This window comes from Ylistrum balloti, unplaced genomic scaffold, assembly GCF_031769215.1.
Source record: "Ylistrum balloti isolate Yb309-2 unplaced genomic scaffold, AGI_CSIRO_Ybal_v1 Utg369856, whole genome shotgun sequence".
Classification (NCBI taxonomy): domain Eukaryota; kingdom Metazoa; phylum Mollusca; class Bivalvia; order Pectinida; family Pectinidae; genus Ylistrum; species Ylistrum balloti.
The window spans coordinates 772,249-797,126 of NW_026782006.1; the positions used below are offsets into that span (position 1 = coordinate 772,249).

The 24,878-nt window shown below is 36.1% G+C and overlaps 1 protein-coding gene and 7 non-coding genes across 8 annotated transcripts; all 8 read right to left on the bottom strand.

The window, feature by feature from the left end:
• Positions 1-1,404: 1,404 nt before the first annotated feature.
• On the bottom strand, positions 1,405-4,868 carry LOC132545779 (uncharacterized). The gene is made up of 2 exons (XM_060209466.1): positions 4,004-4,868; positions 1,405-1,440 (listed from the first exon to the last, which is right to left on the bottom strand). Exons 1-2 carry the CDS (start codon positions 4,683-4,685, stop codon positions 1,418-1,420), a joined length of 705 nt encoding a protein of 234 aa, XP_060065449.1. The 5' UTR covers positions 4,686-4,868; the 3' UTR covers positions 1,405-1,417.
• A 2,426-nt stretch (positions 4,869-7,294) lies between these two features.
• Positions 7,295-7,367, bottom strand: Trnav-uac (transfer RNA valine (anticodon UAC)). The gene has a single exon. It is a non-coding gene; the product is annotated as a tRNA-Val (tRNA).
• A 5,927-nt stretch (positions 7,368-13,294) lies between these two features.
• Positions 13,295-13,367, bottom strand: Trnav-aac (transfer RNA valine (anticodon AAC)). The gene has a single exon. It is a non-coding gene; the product is annotated as a tRNA-Val (tRNA).
• Positions 13,368-15,293: 1,926 nt separating this feature from the next.
• Trnav-uac (transfer RNA valine (anticodon UAC)) lies at positions 15,294-15,366 on the bottom strand. Its single transcript has one exon. It is a non-coding gene; the product is annotated as a tRNA-Val (tRNA).
• A 5,996-nt stretch (positions 15,367-21,362) lies between these two features.
• On the bottom strand, positions 21,363-21,435 carry Trnav-cac (transfer RNA valine (anticodon CAC)). Its single transcript has one exon. It is a non-coding gene; the product is annotated as a tRNA-Val (tRNA).
• A 1,926-nt stretch (positions 21,436-23,361) lies between these two features.
• Trnav-uac (transfer RNA valine (anticodon UAC)) lies at positions 23,362-23,434 on the bottom strand. The gene has a single exon. It is a non-coding gene; the product is annotated as a tRNA-Val (tRNA).
• Positions 23,435-23,609: 175 nt separating this feature from the next.
• Positions 23,610-23,682, bottom strand: Trnav-cac (transfer RNA valine (anticodon CAC)). The gene has a single exon. It is a non-coding gene; the product is annotated as a tRNA-Val (tRNA).
• A 1,055-nt stretch (positions 23,683-24,737) lies between these two features.
• Trnav-uac (transfer RNA valine (anticodon UAC)) lies at positions 24,738-24,810 on the bottom strand. The gene has a single exon. It is a non-coding gene; the product is annotated as a tRNA-Val (tRNA).
• Positions 24,811-24,878: the final 68 nt, after the last annotated feature.

The window sequence follows — 24,878 nt, forward strand, 5'->3', positions numbered from 1 at the left end:
TATTTGGCAAAAAGAAACGGTTTATTGTTCACCTTGTAGTAAATTTGTACGTAGTCAAAATATTTACGAAGAGTATACATAAAAAAATTCCTCAAATCAACCTTTGACATTTTATTCACTACAAGATTTCTTCTTTTAAAAATACAAAAACGGACTACACCTAACAAGAAGTTGAGGAAAAAATGATTTGTTCCTTTAATTTTTCTAGTGTAACCAAAAAGAACCAGCTTCCTAAGAGACACATCAACAATATAAGTGGGGTTAGCATCCTTAAGCAACTTCCTTGTTAACATATCAATATAATCTAAGAAGTCTGACAGTTCCGAACATTCAAAGTACATATGTTGTAATGTTTCCTTTTTTATATTACACACAAGACAAACATCACTATCTACTTTACCAATTTTCATCAACTTGTCCATAGTAAAAATAGAATTGTGGACAGTGCGAAAATGGACATCAATGATATCTGAGGGCAAAAAGGGCATATACATTATAGAAAAAACGGGCTTCAAATCAGCATTTTCAAAAATGTCTGACCAGTAATCTACCGCCTTTGGCTTTTTAAAACAACGTCTGATAAAACACGCATAAATCTCCCGAGTAGACCTGGGAAAAATCTTTACCGTGGTGCCATTGTCATCCTTGTACACGACATAAGGTTGACACTCCGTACTAGTATTTGTGTGAACACTGGTTAAAACTGTTTTCTTGTATTCAGCTGGTATACAACTCATAATCAAGTTAAAATCGGATAAAATAATATCCACTGAAATGTCAGCATTATATTCTCTGACAATGTCTGCTACTGCATGAGCAGAAAGGAACTTAGGTACAAGTTCAAGTGTCAAATGTTTCACTTTTGTAATACCCGCCTTGGCAAAGGCATCAATAAATACAGGATTGTCATTCTTTAATATAGTAGAATTAAAAAACAATGGTTGTTCGTATACAAAGAAACTGTTTCTGTTTTCATAAAATACATCATTAACAGCCTGAAAGGCATACCATGCCTTTATCATCTCCCGATAAACGATCGGTAATACTCTAAGGTACTTATCAGAGAATTTACAATAAATTACTTCTGTACCCAACTGTAAATTCAGAATTTTGTTAAAGAAATATCGACACATACATTTCCAAGCAGCACTACAGGAATTATCCAACCACCTGAACAAAAATTTCAACCTAAACGATCTTAGTTTTAATTCCATGTCCGGAATATTTAGACCCCCGACTTCCCTTTTACCAATTATAGTATCATAGGCAACCAGGTGAGCACCATTATTCCATAAGAAATCTATACATGCTTTCTTAATATTATTTATAAAAACCAAAGGTATTGTCTGAGAGGTAATACAATACCAACACCTTGACATAAGTAAGGCACTAATTACAGTAGCTCTTCCATGTAGAGTCAGCTGTCTTTGAGACCATGACCTTAAAATAGATTTAATAGAATTAACTTTATTCTCCCAATTCTTCATATTACAATCATTAGTATCTGTACCAACATAAACACCAAGTACACATATACTCTTTTTACATACAGTAATGCTTAACTGATCCACTTCATCATTGGAAATACTTCCTTTACCTACACACAAGATCTCCGATTTATCTTTATTTATCTTGGCTCCTGAACCTTTACTATATACTTCTAATAAGTTAAAAACTTTACTAATAGACTGTTTGTCACTTAGTGTCAAGGTAGTATCATCAGCGTGTTGATATACCTTTGACTCGAAATTTGCACAAGGCACTTTGATACCAGAAATATCAGGAGATTTTGAAAACATACAGCCCAAAGGTTCAGCAGTCAAAACGTACAGCATAGCCGAAATCGGACAACCCTGTCTAACTGAATTGTGCACAGGAAAAAACTTTGTAAGATTCCCATTATACTTAACACAGCTAGAGATTTTAGAATAAAAAATCTTAACCCAATTAATAAAATTTTCCCCAAAACCAAATTTCTGTAAAACTTTGAACAAATATGAATGTGAAACACGATCAAAAGCTTTCTGTTGGTCTATTTTAAGTATGTAACCCTCAGAATTCTCCTGATCAATAACATCAATAATATCTCGGACACTAAAAATAGTGTCAGAGATGTCTCTACCAGGTACACAGCATGACTGAAATCTTGAAACAATAGAGGGTAAGACTGATTTAAGTCTATTGGACATAACTCTGGCTAGTATTTTATAGTCTACATTTAGGAGACTAATTGGGCGCCAATGTTTTAACAAAGATTTATCACCCTTCTTTTTATAGACAAGATTTATAACACCTTGTTTCATAGTTCTGGAAAGTTCTTTATCTTCCCAGATACTATGAACAACACGAGGAAATACAAAACGCAAATCCTCAAAAAAATGACAATAAAACTCAACAGTAAGTCCGTCTAAACCAGGACTTTTGTTTTTAGACATACCAAACAATGCTTCTTTAATTTCATCAACAGTGATAGATGCGTCACACTTATCACGATCTTCATCGGTCACTGTTGTATCAATATAGGACAAAAGATGATCAATATCATCATCAGATGTGTTGGTACAATTATACAACTCACTATGGAAATTAAATATTTCATGAGATAACTCATCTTCACTACTTACAACTTTACCATTTATACTTTGTAGTTTTTTAATCGCATTACAGCCTTGTCTATATTTCTCTAACCTTAAAAAGTAACCAGTACATTTGTCTCCATCTACAGCCCATTTAGCCTTTGACCTTAAAACTGCCCCATTACATTTTTCGCCTTCAAACTTTTCTAAACTATGCCGTAACGCTTCATACTTATCACAATCAAACTTTTTTCCATTAGCAATATCACAAGAAAACGCTTGTAACTTATTTTGAATTCTATAAAATTCAGCATTACGTCGTTTACCGGTCTTTACCATAGACCTGAGAAAACTTTTTAATTTTGTATTTCAAATTGTCCCACCAGACTTTGGGTTCACTGATATACAAATCACAAGTTCTGGCCTCTGTAATAATATATCTGATTTTGTTATTAAAATCATCCTCTAATAGATATGAATTATTAAAAATCCAAATACCAGGACCTTTACTTCCTAAAGCACAGTCTACTTTCATGACTACAAAACAATGATCACTGAAAGATGTATCATTGTAGTAAATGTTCTGTACATAAGGACCTAGTCCTTTTGAAATTAAGAAGTAGTCTATACGGCTTTGTGATAATTTACCATTACTAATCATCTTACGAGAAAAAATAGCGCAATTTCTGTTTCTTTTTCGCCAAATATCGTAAACGTCACATGTAAACATTATACTGTTCAATGCAGTCACACTGGGATTTACCTGGTGTGTCGTAGCACCAGTACGGTCAAGTGTAGATAAGGTTGTATTGAAATCACCCCCTGTAATCAGGTTCTCTGTAAAAGGCACTAGCCAATCTTTTAACTGATCAAAAAATACTTTTCTGTCACTCACAATATTAGGCGCATAAATATTAACAATATTCCATTTCATATCTTCTATTTCAATTTTTATTCGCAAGACTCTCCCACCATAACCGTCAAATTCAATTAAACTATCTTTCAGATTGTTTGATATCAAAATAGCAACACCTTTTCTGTGGTCATTGCTATTGTTAAAAATAATCTTACCTGCCCACAAATGGTTAATTTGATTAACAAAATTATCATCCCAGAATGTTTCTTGTAGCAATATTACATCAAAATGGTTATATTTGCAATATTCAAAAACATTCCTTATCTTGACTACATCTCTCAAACCATTTATATTTAAAGACAAACACGTAAACATAAGAAAAACCAAGAAAACAAAATTCATTCTAAATTTTTCTTAACTTTTTTGTGTTTCTGCTTTTTCTTTTTCTTCACACCACAGTCTCCCACCCTTTGTTTTAGACAATCGCGCCCCTTTCCACCACTCTGCCTACCCGAATCAAGTCTCTCATCCCCCATCTTTTCACTCTCCATTTTTGGCTGGACTGTCATACCTTGGAGAGGAAAAACATCGCCGTATACAGGAGAACCACAAACGTTCGGCCTCTCATCACTCAAAATGACGTCTGTCTGACTCCAAATACCTTCCGCGTAGTTTCCTTCTTCACTATCATCATCATCGCTAACATCATCCTCATCATCATCATCAGTTAATGACTCAGCAGTCAAACTAACTTCGAGATTCTCACAGGTGTGTTCCTCATCAACAGCGCTGCTAATCTCCACCACAGGAGCCATACCACCGTCTTCACTTCTGGAATCCATCACCATATCAGCATCTTCATTATCAGCCTCAGCAGCAACACTGACACAGTCATCAGAGGGTCCCTTCCCTTCCGTCTCAACCCAGTCGTCTGCCGACTCCTCCTCACCGACCAATTCACTGTCGTCACGATTGGCCTCCGTGTCAAAACACCTGCAGTTATACACACCGCATCGGTCACACAGTGTATCGATACACCTGGCTGCACGCACACAATCACATGCATACCTCACCTCGCCACAGCGAGTACACGGCTGCGTTTTACAGGTTTTTCGGAAGTGTCCTTGACCACCACATGTAAAACAAACAAACTGGGGACAGTCTTTGAAAAGGTGTTGATCAGAATAGCACAGTGAGCACACTTTTAACTGATTGTCATGTATTACACGATGATATTCCTTGCCAAACTTCATAGTGTATGGCAATGATTTCAAACTAGGGGGTAGCTTTACACGTACATATCTTGTTCCATCCGCTACACTTGTTCCTTTGTAGAAACGTCGTTTTATTGGGGATACTAAATCAACACCAAGAATTTCAAGTTTTTCTTTTATTTCATCATCACTGATATATGCTGGAAGATGTAGAAAACTAACCAGCGTGAACTTCTTAGTGATATCATACATTCGTACCTTTTTCCGTCAATCAAAACACCGTCCAGTAATATGTTGATCCCCGCTCTACCCTCTAGGGTGACCTCGAACAAATTCCCGGACTTCGGGACGCATGCAAATACCGAACCTTCGCCGCACAGTTCAGTTATCACATCAATTACTTTGTAGGCTTTCAACGATTTGTTGTCTACAACATCAATTATTACAGTATTGTCTTTCGTATAGCGCCTATGTCCACTAGGTACGACCCCATCCCCCCGGCACGTACCTGCCAAAAGAGATATGGCAAATACGGCGAAAATCGGGGAAATATCACATCACAATTATTTATGGGAATGAAAAATGTCAATATTCCACAAAAATCAAATCGACAGGGCCAGAGACCCTAGCTTACCACCGATGAATGTAGATTTCAACACTGCTAATAGACAAGCGTCCATTCGCTACGAAATCAAAACCGGAAGTCTTTAAGCAGACGTGATAACCACTACACCACGGAACCTTCATACTGAATTCGTGCTAAAACATTCTCCACACAGCACGAATCAGCATTGTAACGATTATCAAGAAAATGCTTCTGCTATTTTTTTATTTTCAATATTCGACAAACCCCGTGTATTTTCACATAATATATCTACCCACAACCCAAATACCAAAAAAACATACGATAACATTTAATATAATAAAATCGGACCTTCAATTGGAGACATAATACAAATATAGTATTGAGATATTACATATGCCAAATCAATGATTTAACTGCACTTCTCTCTTGTTTCGTCCCTTCCCTGGAACACTCACCATTGATGCTAGGGACCTTACGCGTGGGAATCTAGAAGTCAATGATTCGGGAGAATCCGAATTGATCGAAACAAAAGTTAAGTCTAGATAAACGGAATGGTACACTAAATTCATGATTTGTTTTTTATTATTATTTTGGATGGTTTTTTTCTTTTTCAACAAGGCTAAAATCGGTTGAGCGAAATTTCATGTTAATCCCAACCCGGAACAGGTTTACAAAACGAACACGTGTTGGCAGTAAGGAAATCCTACTACAAGTTCAGCCCGACTTTTGTTGGTAGACACAAATTCGAGACTGAACAAATGTTAATCTTCAACACTGTTCAAAACCCAATTCCGAAAAAAATAACGAGACATCAAGTTGTCTACCTCATCAAGGTTATACCTTCTCAAAGATATAAACTAATACACTAAAACAACACCAATGACCACATAAAAAAACTGTATACTGCCACCCATCAACAAAACTGGTCTTTAAATAACCATCAATAAGAATATAGTAACATTCCTATACGACATAAGCGTAATTATCGCTTTTCTCTGTTGTGAATTTATTTTGCGATTCTCGATGGTAACATTCATGTTTTATTGACCTACGGTCATTCTCACAGAAACGTTGACGAACTTTCTTTTCCAGTATCACAATTTCCATGAGAGATGTCTACTTCTGACAATAAGATAAACATCACGGAGATATACGAGATGCATAATAATGAGGACTATAAACGGTTTTATGGTCGGGGCCCCGAAGACTCCTCAATTTGAAAACGATTAAAACAACATCAGGTAAAAACAAAATAATAATAAAATGATATGAAATCAATCTCACAATTCCACTGATCCTGCAATAGAGAAATTGATGCATCGAGGAATTCCCATAAATAATTGATATTTCCTTTTTTTAGTATTACAAGATTTTTGGTTGTAATATTGTAATAGAGAAGTTGATGCTTTCATCAATTTCTATAACTGTTTGTTTGCTTTGTCAATTTCCATGAAATCTTTAGACTATTTCTGCGATATTTACCCAGGTTTAAAGTGACTAATCCTTGTGGTTTAAATACAGATGTGAATGGGTAGTTCAGTAACAGAATTATCACTGATGAAGGGTAATATTTAGTTGATATGGTTGATAACTAATGCTTAAGATTGTTTCCTATTGCATATGGAACATGGTGTTATAAGGAAATATCTTCTAAACTAATTGACCATGTCATAAACGTGTATTATTGCAAATTGTTATTGTTGTTACAGGACCAATGATCTATTTACGATAAAAGTGGTTTTAAATATTTATTTATGAAACAAGATATATTTAGGTATAGCAATACGGAAATACTGTCTCGACTGTCATTTCATTGTAGGTTTATCATTTTACGCTACCAATCAGATAAATAGATAAAGAACTAAATATATATATATCCTGGTAAACATCTTAAAATAATGCTAGACGCAGAGAGTGTCTGTGTATTGAAAGTATTCTAATGATACGCATCGACATGACATGTATTGAACTTGAACTGCGGTGTTGGGTTTTTTCTTTCACCCAATCGGCTAATAAGAGGATCTGGGATTCCAAATAGTGCCATTTGCAAAAAAATGCTGAGAGGTTCTGGCGAGGTTCGAACTCGCGGCCTTCTGCGTGTAAAGCAGACGTGATAACCACTACACCACAGAACCGCACATACTCTTACGATCGATCGAAATATTTGATAGTCGAGTTGATTTAATTCGCTATATTTACTGAAAAGTTAGGTTGATTATTCCTAGTTGACTTTAATGTTTGCGATGAAGTTGAATGGTGATCTAGGATAATGCAAGATATGTCGGTAATAAGAATAAAAATGTAATTTTTAGGTTTCGGCGAGGTTCGAACTCGCGACCTTCTGCGTGTGAAGCAGACGTGATTTTTTTTTTCTTGTAAAAATAAAAATTTTATTATCCCAGCAATAGGGTCTCAAGGGTTGGGGCCCTTGAGATTCCTCACAGTGTAATCATTTCATAATCATGTATTAAAAATAGATAAAAGGTAAAAAGAAAAATCACATGTTTCATAACAAAGTAACCATAACTATCACAGACGAAAGTTTTACAAATTAACTGAGACACGATCGTCAATCACAGATACAATATTGTTATCACAAATAAAGTATTTTCGGAAAAGTGAAACATTGTTTTTCTTTCGATAGTGATTAAAAGCATAGTTGATAAATTTTTTGACTGTAAACTTAAAGAATCGCAATATTGGAACACTACCTTCATTGAACATGACCATATTTCTTCTTTTGTAAATACAAAATCGTGCCACACTCAAAACAAAGTTTATGAAGTACGAGTTAACATTTTTTGAATTTCTGCCACAGCCTAAAAGAACTAGCCAATCATAATTGAGTACATTCACAATTTCCGAAGGCACTCTAATAAACAAACTATCCAACATATCGGTTAAAAAGACGTTAAGGGTAGATAACTCTGGACATCCAATAAATAAATGAAAAAGATCCTCCGTCTGAGACTGGCATACCGGACATGTATCTGAATCTGACATACCACACTTCATCAATTTCTTTTTCGTAAAAATAGCGTTATGTGCAACTTTAAAATGGAGCTCGACACACTCAGCCGGATAATAAGGCACGTGTACTATTCTATAAATACTGTCGACCTCACAGGTAGGAAAACTATTGGACCAGAACGACCGCGCCGCCGGTTCAACGAAGTGCATTCGCACGAGAGCACGGTAAATGTCCCGTGTATGTCGTGGAACAGTGTACGATCCCGAGTCATTCAGAGTCAGATACATAACGGGTTGTGTCAGATCAGTGGATGTGTAACAATTGTTTATAACGGTGCCTAAAAATTCCAATGGTAACTTTCTGAGAAGACTTAAGTACTTTTTGGATATGACTTGACTTGTGATTTCTGGATTATTTTCCTGGACCAGTTCCACAATGGAATGGATTGGAAGGAATCCTTCAACAACCTCGTAAGTGAAATCTTTTAAGTATATCAGACCAGCATCTACAAAAACGTTTTCGTACACCGTTTTACCATTTTCGTCTAGAATCAAAGGATTACAAAACATTGGTTGACAAAATGTATGACTGACACTGTTTTGAAATGAAATACGTGAATAAATACTGGACCATGCCAACAACATTTCTTTGTAAAAAGGGGTAAGACAATGTAATTGGTTTACTTTAAAAGTACAATTAAAAATAGATAACCCAAGATTCATATTGGCTACCTTAGAGAGGAAATATTTACAACTTTCTTTCCAAATTGTCGTTACATCATTGAACAATCTAAAAACGAATTTAATTCTGAAGGACTTCATTTTCAGGTCTATATCAGGATACTGTAAACCTCCTTCAGACTCCAATCCTATAAGGGTTTTGTAGCCTACTAAATGGGCACCTCCGTCCCAGAGAAAGTTTAAACATAAATTTTTAAGTTGTATTTTGTAACAATCAGGGATGGAGGTCACAGCCAATGTATACCAGCATTTAGATAACATTAGCGAAGATATAACAGTGGCTCGCCCCAGAATGGTTAGTTTTCTCTGAGACCACAATCTTAAAGTATTTCTAATGGAAACAATCTTAGGGTCCCAATTTAGGGAATCACAACACTGGTGATTTGGACCTAAATACACACCTAAAACTAAAATTGCGTCCCGTAGTAATTTAACTTGTACCGCGTCAGATTCAGCAGCTGACATTTGTCCACAACCAATACACAATAACTCGGACTTATCTTTGTTTATTTTAGCCCCGGAAGCCCGACTATAATTTTCAAAAACAGTAAAAGCTTCGTCTATCGAAGATTTGTCTGACAAGGTCAATGTGGAATCATCGGCATGTTGAAAAATTTTTGTAGACATGTTACTCATAGGGATAGAAATTCCAACAATTTTATCATTTTTTAAAATTGCCTGACCAAGTGGTTCTGCCACGAGGACGTAAAGTAATGCTGACAGAGGGCAACCCTGCCTAACTGAATTTTTAATAGGGAAATATTTTGTTAGATGACCATTACATTTGACACTGCTATAAATACTATTGTAAAAGATTTTTATCCAGTCAATAAAAAAACCACAGAAGCCAAACTTTTCCAAGACTTTGAAAAGATAGGAATGACTGACGCGATCAAAGGCTTTTTCTTGGTCGATTTTCATAATATAACACTCTAAGTTTTCCATCATAGCCAGGTCAATAACATCTCGAATATTACTAATGTTATCCGCAATATCTCGCCCCATAATACAACAGCTTTGGTAAGGGGAGATAACAGAGGGTAATACCACTTTCAATCTATCAGCCATTACTCTAGCTAAAATTTTATAGTCGACATTAAGGAGACTTATCGGCCTCCAATTTTTCAAATTTGACTTCTCACCTCTTTTTTTGTAAATAAGACTGATAACACCAAGTTTCATAGATCGCGAAAGTTCACCCCTTTCTTGTATTTCAGAAATTACACGCATAAAACAATCTTTTAATTCTGGAAAGAATTTTCGATAAAATTCCACACTTAAACCATCCTGCCCGGGACTCTTGTTACTAGACATACCTTTTAAAGCAGACAGCACATCTTCGTCAGTAATTTCGGCCCCCAAATTCTTGTTATCACCTGGAGATATCTTGGTATCAATATCGCTCAAAAAGTTTTCAATATAGTTATCGTCAACAGATACACAAGAATACAACTTGTGGTAAAATTGATAAATTTCATCCAGTAAATCACTGGTTTGGTGCAACAAATCACCGTTGGCATTTGCAAGTAATTTAACATTATTAAAATTTTGTCTATATTTTTCTAAACGTAGAAAGTAAGCTGTATTACGATCACCATCTATTGCCCACTTGGCTTTTGATCGTAGAATAGACCCTTTACACTTCTCCTCTTCCAACACCTCTAATTCAGCCTTAATTTCTTGCATTTTTTGCACAAGTGCAGGGTTATTGGAGCCGGCTAACTTAGCGGATAGGTCAGTCAGCTTATTTTGGATTTTATAAAAATTTTCATTATCAACTTTTTTACGATTTTTACCGTATATTTGAGATATTCTCTTGAAACGGTATTTCAAGTTGTCCCACCACACCAATACATCCTGCTCCATTAACTCTTCTTGCTTTGCACTGGATATAACATTTCTTATTTTTAAAACATAATCATCTTCAGACAAAAATGAATTATTTATTATCCAAATACCCGGACCTCTCTCAACATTTTCCAAATCTAAAAACATAGTCACAAAACTGTGGTCACTAAAGGACGTGTCATTATATAAAATGTTCTGGACAAATCCTGTCAGCGCTTTAGATACTAAAAAATAATCAATCCGGCTTTGCGATAATTTACCATTTCGTATTTGTTTTCGCGAGAAAATAGAACAATTTTTATTTCTTTTTCTCCACAAGTCAGTAATATCATTATTTTCCATTATTTTAATCAAACTTCTAAACCCGGCGTCATTACAATGTTGCGTAGCACCAGACCTGTCTATATTTGCTAAGGTGGTGTTAAAATCACCGGCCATTATAATGTTTTCATACCTATCTTGCTCAAGATAATCACATACAGAGTGAAAAAAGTTGGTTTTGTCATTTAGAATATTAGGGGAATATATATTTATTAGATTAATTACTTTATCATCAACTTGCAGCTGCACATGCAAAAAACGACCATTTCGACCGGTACTAAAAGAAACGCAATCTTTTAGACTATTCCTTAGCAGAATAGCTACACCTTGGCGACCATTGACACCATTGGAGTATAGAACAACACCATTCCACTTGTCCTTTACCTGGCCAATGAAATTATCAGACCAGAAAGTTTTTCCTGTAGGAAAATGAAATCAATATTCTTTTCTTGGAAATCGGAAAAAACCTTCTGTAATTTACTAATATCACTCAACCCATTACAATTAAACGACAAGAATCTAAACATCCCAAAAACAATACTCAAAAATACAAATAGCGCTATTGTTGTTGTTTAGGCTTCTTGGAGGAATCGGTCTGACGTCTAAATTTAACAAAATCCTTCACCGTTTTTCTCTTTCTATTCCCAACGGAAATGAATGAGTCATCGACGTCAGAACCGTCCTCTTCCATAGAACCCTCAGACTTCTCCCAAAACACCCCGTGTAGCGGCGTCTCAGTGACTATCTGTGGGGAAGAGAGGCTTGCCACGTCCGGCAACCCCCCCTTCCCTGTTTCAAAAGAATTAATAGCAGAGCTATCATGGACTAAGATTGACCCTTCTACCAGATCTGAATGTCCGGAGACTTTCTTAACGCAACCGTCATCACCCGTCACAACATCATCCGTCATTTCCTGTGTACCAAAATCAGACTCCTGGGTGTCGCGAACCTCCACCTCCCCGTCCTCATCGTTTTCCACAACATCACCCTCCATCCCGACGTCCTCCTCTTGGTCACCGTCATCATCGTTATCATCATCTCGTCTAATCAGCTTACCGTCACAAACACAAATGAACTGTCCGCATTCACAGGTGAACTCATTACATTCACAGCTGAATTGCCCACAGGCGTCGCATAACTGATCAGTTGTACTAGCGTCCATACCGTTCTCACTATCGACCTCAATCTTAGACACCGTCGCTCTACACAAACAGTTTGCTCGTACAGCACCACACTTACCACAGGGAGGGGTAGTGCAGTTTCTTGCATAGTGTCCCTGCTCATTGCACTTAAAACATGTGAACTGGGGACAGTCTTTGAATACATGGTCTACTGAGTGACACATCGTACACATTCGTCTCTGATCATTGTGAACAACGCGATAATATGAGTTGTCAATGCGTACTGTGTAAGGTAGAGACGGCAAACCGGGGGGTAGTTTGACCTTGACAATACGAGTCCCGTCAGCTATGTCCGTACCCGGATAACACCTACGTTTAATAGGGGAATGGATAGTAACACCTAATTGTCTCAGTTTTCCCTCAATCTCCTCATCTGATATATAGGCAGGGATATGTAGAAATGATACAACCAAATAAGTCTTTACCACTTCTGACACCGTACACACTCGGCCCCTCACCTCGACACCATTGAGTAGGTGTTGCCCAGAGGTCAAGCCACTCATGGTCACTTCATAAGAGTCACCGCCCTTTGGAACACAAGCATATAGAGAGCCAACATCACAAATGTCTTCAATGGCTCGAATAAGCTCCATTGGAAGTACAGACTTGTTGTCCTGCACATTGACCAAATACGTACAGTCCTTTTTATAGGACTTTGTACGGCCATTACGGCCGTCGCCTACCGAGTCCATTATAAAAATGGCTCGAATTCAGTGTTCAGAAATTTCAGTTTACATAATTATTGTTGTAAACAGATCCTGACAAATGTTCAAAAAAGTTGATAAGCAAAATGGCATTCAATAATCTCACGGAAAAGGGATGACTTACGATAGAAAACCACGGAGTTGATTTACCCGTCCATCCATCTAACCATCCAAACCGGAAGTCTAACCACTACACCACGAAACCCTTATGAAAATGATTTTCCGAAATGTACAATTTGCACAAGTGTCAATCGAAATCATTCAATAAAAGATAACAATAGAAGAAAAATAAGGATCAGGTTCCGACGAGTTTCGAACTCGTGACCTTCTGCGTGTTAAGCAGACGTGATAACCACTACACCACGGAACCTTCATACTGAATTCGTGCTAAAACATTCTCCACACAGCACGAATCAGCATTGTAACGATTATCAAGAAAATGCTTCTGCTATTTTTTTATTTTCAATATTCGACAAACCCCGTGTATTTTCACATAATATATCTACCCACAACCCAAATACCAAAACTCTACATACATGTATATGAAACATACGATAACATTTAATATAATAAAATCGGACCTTCAATTGGAGACATAATACAAATATAGTATTGAGATATTACATATGCCAAATCAATGATTTAACTGCACTTCTCTCTTGTTTCGTCCCTTCCCTGGAACACTCACCATTGATGCTAGGGACCTTACGCGTGGGAATCTAGAAGTCAATGATTCGGGAGAATCCGAATTGATCGAAACAAAAGTTAAGTCTAGATAAACGGAATGGTACACTAAATTCATGATTTGTTTTTTATTATTATTTTGGATGGTTTTTTTCTTTTTCAACAAGGCTAAAATCGGTTGAGCGAAATTTCATGTTAATCCCAACCCGGAACAGATTTACAAAACGAACACGTGTTGGCAGTAAGGAAATCCTACTACAAGTTCAGCCCGACTTTTGTTGGTAGACACAAATTCGAGACTGAACAAATGTTAATCTTCAACACTGTTCAAAACCCAATTCCGAAAAAAATAACGAGACATCAAGTTGTCTACCTCATCAAGGTTATACCTTCTCAAAGATATAAACTAATACACTAAAACAACACCAATAACCACATAAAAAAACCGTATACTGCCACCCATCAACAAAACTGGTCTTTAAATATACCATCAATAAGAATATAGTAACATTCCTATACGACATAAGCGTAATTATCGCTTTTCTCTGTTGTGAATTTATTTTGCGATTCTCGATGGTAACATTCATGTTTTATTGACCTACGGTCATTCTCACAGAAACGTTGACGAACTTTCTTTTCCAGTATCACAATTTCCATGAGAGATGTCTACTTCTGACAATAAGATAAACATCACGGAGATATACGAGATGCATAATAATGAGGACTATAAACGGTTTTATGGTCGGGGCCCCGAAGACTCCTCAATTTGAAAACGATTAAAACAACATCAGGTAAAAACAAAATAATAATAAAATGATATGAAATCAATCTCACAATTCCACTGATCCTGCAATAGAGAAATTGATGCATCGAGGAATTCCCATAAATAATTGATATTTCCTTTTTTTAGTATTACAAGATTTTTGGTTGTAATATTGTAATAGAGAAGTTGATGCTTTCATCAATTTCTATAACTGTTTGTTTGCTTTGTCAATTTCCATGAAATCTTTAGACTATTTCTGCGATATTTACCCAGGTTTAAAGTGACTAATCCTTGTGGTTTAAATACAGATGTGAATGGGTAGTTCAGTAACAGAATTATCACTGATGAAGGGTAATATTTAGTTGATATGGTTGATAACTAATGCTTAAGATTGTTTCCTATTGCATATGGAACATGGTGTTATAAGGAAATATCTTCTAAACTAATTGACCATGTCATAAACGTGTATTATTGCAAATTGTTATTGTTGTTACAGGACCAATGATCTATTTACGATAAAAGTGGTTTTAAATATTTATTTATGAAACAAGATATATTTAGGTATAGCAATACGGAAATACTGTCTCGACTGTCATTTCATTGTAGGTTTATCATTTTACGCTACCAATCAGATAAATAGATAAAGAACTAAATATATATATATCCTGGTAAACATCTTAAAATAATGCTAGACGCAGAGAGTGACTGTGTATTGAAAGTATTCTAATGATACGCATCGACATGACATGTATTGAACTTGAACTGCGGTGTTGGGTTTTTTCTTTCACCCAATCGGCTAATAAGAGGATCTGGGATTCCAAATAGTGCCATTTGCAAAAAAATGCTGAGAGGTTCTGGCGAGGTTCGAACTCGCGGCCTTCTGCGTGTAAAGCAGACGTGATAACCACTACACCACAGAACCGCACATACTCTTACGATCGATCGAAATATTTGATAGTCGAGTTGATTTAATTCGCTATATTTACTGAAAAGTTAGGTTGATTATTCCTAGTTGACTTTAATGTTTGCGATGAAGTTGAATGGTGATCTAGGATAATGCAAGATATGTCGGTAATAAGAATAAAAATGTAATTTTTAGGTTTCGGCGAGGTTCGAACTCGCGACCTTCTGCGTGTGAAGCAGACGTTTTTTTTTCTTGAATAAATAGATTGGTGCCTCACAGTTCATATGCAATACATTAACATAACGGTTAAAACTAATACAAAAGTTAAAATATTACTTGTAATGTAAAACTGTTATCACATCTTTCCAAAATACTTCGCTGCCCATACACAACCAACATTGCAATGAAAGACATACATTTTATATAGATAATTCATAAAAAGTCATGTTCTCTGTAGAAAGAGAAACATCTTGAGTTTTTAAGAGGTAGTTGTCGGCAACAATGTACTTCTTAAAGAGAGCATACTTCTTTTTTATCTGGTAGTAGACTTTAACATAATCAAAATATTTCCTAAACGTATAAACGAACAGAGCTTTAATATTTACCTTGGGCATTTGATTTATCACTATATTTCGTCTTCGAAGAATACAAAAACGCACTACTCCCAGAAAAAAGTTGATAAAGTACTGATTGGTATTTTCAAGTTTCTTTGTAAAACCCATGAAGATTAGTTTTCCTAAAGAAATATCTACCAACTTGCTCTGATCAGCTTCTGAGAAAAGTTTCTGTAATAATGACTGAACATATGATAAAAATTCACCTAATTCTGAACAATCGATAAAAACATGTTGTAACGTTTCCGGCTCAGAATTACAAACAAGACAAGTGTCACTGTTTACTTTGCCAATTTTCGCTAGCTTCACCATTGTAAATATGGAATTATGAACTACTCGAAAATGAGAATCGATAATATCACAGGGAAAAAAAGGCACGTACATTATGGAAAAAACACGAGGAATGTCAACATTTGGAAATAGCGCTGACCAATATTCAGTCGACTTTGGCATTTTGAAACACTTGCGAATGAAACAGGCATAGATATCGCGGGTGGTTTTGAGAAATACCTGAATGGTAGTATCATTTCCATCTTTATAAGTAACATATGGCATAGAATCGGTTCTACGACCAGTATACACCTTAGACGAAACAATTTTCTTGTAACTGGCTGGAATACAACTCATGATAGTATTGAAGTCAGAAACAACAGTATCCAGAGAAATATCAGGTACAGTTTCCTTAACAATATCAACTATCGCACTAGGAGAAAGGAATTTAGAAACTACTTCAAGTGTCAAATGCTTAACTTTGGTTATTCCAGCCTTAGCAAAATAATGAATAAAAATAGGTTTTTCATTCTTCATAAAACTGGGGTTGCAAAAGAGGGGTTGCTCATACACAAAAGACGTGTCTATATTACTATGGCTAACCTCATTAACAGTTTGAAAAGCATACCAAGCTTTTAACATTTCACGATAAACAATAGGCAACACATTTAAATACTTGTCTGGAATTTTGCAATAAATGATCTCAGTATTAAGATTCAAATTGAGTATTTTGTTGAAAAAGTAAACACACATGTTTTTCCAGACTGCAGTACAAGACTTATCTAGCCACTTAACTAGAAACTTTATTCGAAACGACCTAAGCTTTAATTCAATGTCAGGTATATTTAGGCCTCCAGAATTTCTTTTACCGATGATGGTGTCATACGCAACCAGATGGGCCCCACTTTGCCATAAAAAGTCAATACATAAAGTTTTTAATTCATTGATAACAACTAGAGGTATAGTCTGAGAGGTAATACAATACCAACATCTTGACATAATCAGAGAACTAAGTACAGCAGCCCTTCCGTGAAGAGTTAACTTTCTCTGAGACCACAATCTTAAAATATTTCGTATAGAAGTAACTTTACTTTCCCAGTTCTTTTCATTACATAATTTTTGATCGACACCAATCCAAACACCTAGAACACAAATAACCCTATCACATAATTGTATACCTAACCGTTCCGCTTCTTCATTTGTAATCATGGCTTTTCCAACACATAAAATTTCAGATTTATCTTTATTAACTTTGGCACCAGAGCCCTTACTATAAACATCCAACAAATTAAAAACATTTACAACTGATTCTTTATCAGAAAGAGTCAACGTTGTGTCATCAGCATGTTGATACACTTTAGACTCGAAGCTTGAATTAGGAACAACAATACCTTTTATGACTGGAGACTTGGAAATCATTCGACCAAGAGGTTCTGCTGCTAAAACATAGAGCATCGCCGATATCGGACAACCTTGTCTGACTGAATTTTGTATGGGAAAAAACGGGGTCAAGTTACCGTTAAATTTAACAGAACTAGAAATTCCAGTATAAAATATTTTGATCCAGTCAATAAAATTTTGGCCGAAACCAAATTTCTCTAATACTCTAAATAAGTACTTATGACTAACACGATCAAATGCTTTTTCCTGGTCTATTTTAAGAATATAGGTTTCAAAATCCTCCTGAAATGAAATGTCAATAATGTCTCGAACACTAAAAATAGTGTCAGAAATATCTCTACCAATTACACAGCAAGACTGGAATTCAGAAATAATTGAAGGTAACACAGCTTTTAATCGATTGGACATTATTCTAGCTAATACCTTGTAGTCCACATTAAGAAGACTAATAGGTCTCCAGTTCTTTAATAAAGACTTTTCACCCCTTTTCTTATAAACAAGGTTGATGACACCAAGTCTCATAGATCTGGTCAATTCCCTGTCGTCCCAGATACTTTGTACAACACGGGTAAAACAACATTTTAATTCTTCATAAAAATGACAATAAAATTCAACAGTAAGCCCGTCCAGTCCGGGACTTTTACCTTTAGACATACCATTCAAAGCATCTCTAATTTCATCATTAGTAACAACCGTATCACATTTCAATCTGTCTTCATCATTAACAGTTTTGTCAACAAAAGATGATAAGTTATCAATATCACCATCATCTGTATCAATACAATTATACAAGTCGTTATAAAAATTATAAATTTCATTAGACATTTCATCAGAATCATTTAGTAGGTCACCATTCGAAGAACGCAAACATTTTATAGTGTTACAATTTTGTCTAAATTTCTCAAGCCTTCAAAAATAAGCCGTATTCTTATCCCCGTCTACAGCCCATTTAGCTTTTGACCTCAATACAGCACCTTTACATTTTTCTTTTTCTAAATTTTCCAAACTTGTCTTCAGTTCCTCATATTTGTTACAGTTGAAAGACTTTCCGTTGGCTATATCAGATGAAAAACTCTTTAATTTATTTTGGATCTTAAAATACTCAGCATTACGTTTCTTACTACGGTCTTTACCATAGACTTGTGAAAACTTTTTGATTTTATATTTCAAGTTATCCCACCATACCTTAGGCTCATCTTCATATAAAGGGCATTTCTTCGCATCATTGATAATAGCCCTGATTTTTGTATTGAAATCTTCCTCCAATAAAAAACAATTATTTAACACCCATATACCAGGACCTTTACTTCCCCGATCTAAATCAACTTTCATAACAACAAAACAATGATCACTAAAATATGTATCCCTATAATAAACATTCTGCACACAAGGAGACAGTTCTTTTGAAACTAAAAAATAATCAATGCGACTTTGAGATAGATTACCATCACTAACCATTTTACGAGAAAAAATAGCACAATTTTTATTCCTACTCCTCCAAATATCAAAAATATCACAAGTAAACATCAAGCTTTTTAACGCAGACACACTAGAATTTACCTGGTGTGTAGAGATACCTGTACGATCGAGTATTGACAAGGTTGTATTATAATCACCCCCTGTAATCAGTTTTCACCTTTCAGTGTAATCACCTTTTCTATGCTCATTACTATTGTTAAATATAATTTTACCCTGCCACATATGGCTAATTTGATTAACAAAAACGTCATCCCAAAAGGTCTCTTGTAAAAATACGATCTGATAATAATTAGACTGACAATATTCAAATAGATTTCTTATTTTAACGACGTCCCTCAAGCCGTTTACATTTAATGACACACATGTAAACATTAAAGAAAACAATAACAACACCGGAAAGTTCATTATGAAACGTCTTTAACTTTTTTCGTTTTTCTTTTTCTTGTTTTCTTAATACCTCCATCTCCTACTTTAGACTTTAGGAAAGCCTTATGGTTTCCTGTTTCTTATCGGCAGCGTCCTCCTCACTCACCTCAGTCTCATCCTCATCATTCCAGAACCTCTTGCATGAGGCTTGGGTAACGGCATTCTCCAATGGAAATACATCTCCATAGACCAGAGGCACATCAAGCTGAAGGGGCGCTGAAACGTCATTACAGTCTGCCCGATCCACGCACTTATCATCAGCAGTATCACCATTCACGCAACTTATATCTCCATCCTCAGAAGCCTCAACCTTTGAGTTATTATCACCACCATCATTAGAATTTCCAATACGATCCTCTCGGACACGATTGGACGACTGGTCCTCTCGGACACGATCAGACGACAGGAATTCCTCCTCAGTCATGACGTCATCATCAGCCTCTGAGCCACCCTGGGAGTCAGCGATATCAACCGAGTTACCACGCGTGTCCTGTAAAACTCCGTCAACAGAATCGCTGTCATCAAGGTTTGTCCCCGTGTCAAAACATTCACAGCTATACAGTCCACATCGGTCACACAGAGTGTCAATACGCCTGACCGCGCGCGCACAATCACACGCGTACCTGATCTCACCGCAACGAGTGCATGGCTGTGTTTTACATGTTTTTCTGAAATGACCCTGGCCACCACAGGTGAAACAAACAAACTTTGGACAGTCTCTGAATAAGTGTTCATCAGAATAACATAAGGAACACACTTTCAACTGATTATCATGTATCACACGGTGATAGTCATTGCCGAATTTCATGGTATACGGTAGTGATTTCAGGTGCGGGGGTAACTTCACACGTACATAACGAGTGCCGTCAGCTGCATTAGTTCCCTTATAAAAGCGACGTTTAATGGGGGAAACTAACTCAACACCAATGTTCGCAAGTTTATCTTATTTCGTCGTCATCTACATAGGCAGGGAGGTGCAAAAAGCTGACAAGTGTGAATTTCTTGGTGATATCATGGCAATCATATGTCCTACCATCAATAAAAACACCATCCAATAGCAGATTGATCCCCGCTCGGCCCTCTAGTGTGACCTCATATAAATTCCCGGACTTTGGGACACAAGCAAAAACAGAACCTTCACCACACATTTCCGAAATTACCTCAATTATCCTGTCTGCTTTTAATGATTTGTTATCCAACACATCAATCACAACAGTATTATCTTTACTATAGCGTCTCTTACCGCTACGTGCAGCCTGGGGTCGCCCGAAGCGGCCATATCCCCCGGAACAAACCGGAAATGGGATATTACAAATTACACCAATATCTTTAAAAATATCACATAATAAATGTTTCAGTGTAATGAACAATATAAATGTTTTAGTCAAATCACAAATATAGGGTCATAGACCCGAGATTACCTCCGATGTAGAACGATTTTTAACCAGCTCAAAGACATACGTCCATCCGCCTCTAAATCATAACCGGAAGTCTGGTGTTGGGTTTTTTCTTTCACCCAATCGGCTAATAAGACGATCTGGGATTCCAAATAGTGCCATTTGCAAAAAATGCTGAGATGTTCTGGCGAGGTTCGAACTCGCGGCCTTCTGCGTGTAAAGCAGACGTGACAACCACTACACCACAGAACCGCACATACTCTTACGATCGATCGAAATATTTGATAGTCGAGTTGATTTAATTCGCTATATTTACTGAAAAGTTAGGTTGATTATTCCTAGTTGACTTTAATGTTTGCGATGAAGTTGAATGGTGATCTAGGATAATGCAAGATATGTCGGTAATAAGAATAAAAATGTAATTTTTAGGTTTCGGCGAGGTTCGAACTCGCGACCTTCTGCGTGTGAAGCAGACGTGATAACCACTACACCACGGAACCTTCATACTGAATTCGTGCTAAAACATTCTCCACACAGCACGAATCAGCATTGTAACGATTATCAAGAAAATGCTTCTGCTATTTTTTTATTTTCAATATTCGACAAACCCCGTGTATTTTCACATAATATATCTACCCACAACCCAAATACCAAAACTCTACATACATGTATATGAAACATACGATAACATTTAATATGATAAAATCGGACCTTCAATTGGAGACATAATACAAATATAGTATTGAGATATTACATATGCCAAATCAATGATTTAACTGCACTTCTCTCTTGTTTCGTCCCTTCCCTGGAACACTCACCATTGATGCTAGGGACCTTACGCGTGGGAATCTAGAAGTCAATGATTCGGGAGAATCCGAATTGATCGAAACAAAAGTTAAGTCTAGATAAACGGAATGGTACACTAAATTCATGATTTGTTTTTTATTATTATTTTGGATGGTTTTTTTCTTTTTCAACAAGGCTAAAATCGGTTGAGCGAAATTTCATGTTAATCCCAACCCGGAACAGATTTACAAAACGAACACGTGTTGGCAGTAAGGAAATCCTACTACAAGTTCAGCCCGACTTTTGTTGGTAGACACAAATTCGAGACTGAACAAATGTTAATCTTCAACACAGTTCAAAACCCAATTCCGAAAAAAATAACGAGACATCAAGTTGTCTACCTCATCAAGGTTATACCTTCTCAAAGATATAAACTAATACACTAAAACAACACCAATGACCACATAAAAAAACTGTATACTGCCACCCATCAACAAAACTGGTCTTTAAATATACCATCAATAAGAATATAGTAACATTCCTATACGACATAAGCGTAATTATCGCTTTTCTCTGTTGTGAATTTATTTTGCGATTCTCGATGGTAACATTCATGTTTTATTGACCTACGGTCATTCTCACAGAAACGTTGACGAACTTTCTTTTCCAGTATCACAATTTCCATGAGAGATGTCTACTTCTGACAATAAGATAAACATCACGGAGATATACGAGATGCATAATAATGAGGACTATAAACGGTTTTATGGTCGGGGCCCCGAAGACTCCTCAATTTGAAAACGATTAAAACAACATCAGGTAAAAACAAAATAATAATAAAATGATATGAAATCAATCTCACAATTCCATTGATCCTGCAATAGAGAAATTGATGCATCGAGGAATTCCCATAAATAATTGATATTTCCTTTTTTTTAGTATTACAAGATTTTTGGTTGTAATATTGTAATAGAGAAGTTGATGCTTTCATCAATTTCTATAACTGTTTGTTTGCTTTGTCAATTTCCATGAAATCTTTAGGCTATTTCTGCGATATTTACCCAGGTTTAAAGTGACTAATCCTTGTGGTTTAAATACAGATGTGAATGGGTAGTTCAGTAACAGAATTATCACTGATGAAGGGTAATATTTAGTTGATATGGTTGATAACTAATGCTTAAGATTGTTTCCTAATGCATATGGAACATGGTGTTATAAGGAAATATCTTCTAAACTAATTGACCATGTCATAAACGTGTATTATTGCAAACTGTTATTGTTGTTACAGGACCAATGATCTATTTACGATAAAAGTGGTTTTAAATATTCATTTATGAAACAAGATATATTTAGGTATAGCAATACGGAAATACTGTCTCGACTGTCATTTCATTGTAGGTTTATCATTTTACGCTACCAATCAGATAAATAGATAAAGAACTAAATATATATATATCCTGGTAAACATCTTAAAATAATGCTAGACGCAGAGAGTGTCTGTGTATTGAAAGTATTCTAATGATACGCATCGACATGACATGTATTGAACTTGAACTGCGGTGTTGGGTTTTTTCTTTCACCCAATCGGCTAATAAGAGGATCTGGGATTCCAAATAGTGCCATTTGCAAAAAATGCTGAGAGGTTCTGGCGAGGTTCGAACTCGCGGCCTTCTGCGTGTAAAGCAGACGTGATAACCACTACACCACAGAACCGCACATACTCTTACGATCGATCGAAATATTTGATAGTCGAGTTGATTTAATTCGCTATATTTACTGAAAAGTTAGGTTGATTATTCCTAGTTGACTTTAATGTTTGCGATGAAGTTGAATGGTGATCTAGGATAATGCAAGATATGTCGGTAATAAGAATAAAAATGTAATTTTTAGGTTTCGGCGAGGTTCGAACTCGCGACCTTCTGCGTGTGAAGCAGACGTGATAACCACTACACCACGAAACCCTTATGCAAATGATTTTCCGAAATGTACAATTTGCACAAGTGTCAATTGAAATCATTCAAAAAAAGATAACAATAGAAGAAAAATAAGGATCAGGTTCCGACGAGTTTCGAACTCGTGACCTTCTGCGTGTTAAGCAGACGTGATAACCACTACTATATATCCTGGTCATTTCATTGTAGGTTTATTCTTTTACCTGTCACGATAAAAGATAATAGATGATAGTCACCAATAATAGAATGGTAGGTGTCATAAGAGGATCAATTGTTTATTTGGACGAAAATATGTCCAGGAATTCGTTTAAAGCTCTAGTACGACAGCACCTAGAGTACGCGGCAAGTGTTTGATCCCCACACAGAATTACGGACATCGAACGGATAGAAAACATCCAGAGGAGATCGACAAAACTACTACCAGGATTTAAAACTTTAAGCTACAATGAGAGGTTACGCCGTTTGAATCTCCCAACCTTGATATACAGGCGTCTACATGGAAATATGATAAACGTGTTTAAGTTCATGAATGGGATATTTGATCCAAAGCTGGTGGAGGGAATGTTCGACCCTGCAGCGCAAGGAAAAACTCGTGCACATAGTAAAAAATTATTTTAAAAATATTGTCATTTGAATGTCAGAAAACATTATTTTACTCAAAGAATAATTGATACTTGGAATAGTCTCCCGCAATGGGTAATTTCATCACTTATCGTTCATGATTTTGAAAAACACCTAGACGATTTCTGGAAAGATCTTGAACTGAAGTACGATCATACAGCGTCTTATATCTAGTCTAATATTATGTTTATATTAATAATACATTGTATTGGTGTGAATACAGAGGCAGAAATGCCTGCGTTCACTATTATCCTATTAAATCATATTAAATAAAAAGTGAACCGTTGTCTTTAACCGGATTTGATAATAGCAATGTGAACTACAAAAAGAAATAGGTATAATCTTGATGTATCATTATATACACGTGTCCCGATTTTTTTTTTATTTGGAATTGAAAGGAAGGGTATTCCAAATAGCGACATCTTCAAAAAAAGATATCTGAGAGGTTCTGGCGAGGTTCGAACTCGCGACCTTCTGCGTGTAAAGCAGACGTGATAACCACTACACCACAGAACCAGCTCATATTCGTCCGCTGGTAAAAATCGTTCTGTTAGTTCAATCAAAAATTCTCTTAACTGTATTAA

What these genes read in the sequence shown, in the direction of transcription:
- LOC132545779 (XM_060209466.1), bottom strand. Translation starts at nt 4,685, where the DNA reads ATGAAGTTTGGCAAGGAATATCATCGTGTAATACATGACAATCAGTTA. An exon ending in CGATGTTTTTCCTCTCCAAG is followed by an intron (nt 1,441 to 4,003) that starts GTATGACAGTCC and finishes ATCTATTTTAAG; the next exon opens with GTCATGGTCTCAAAGACAGC.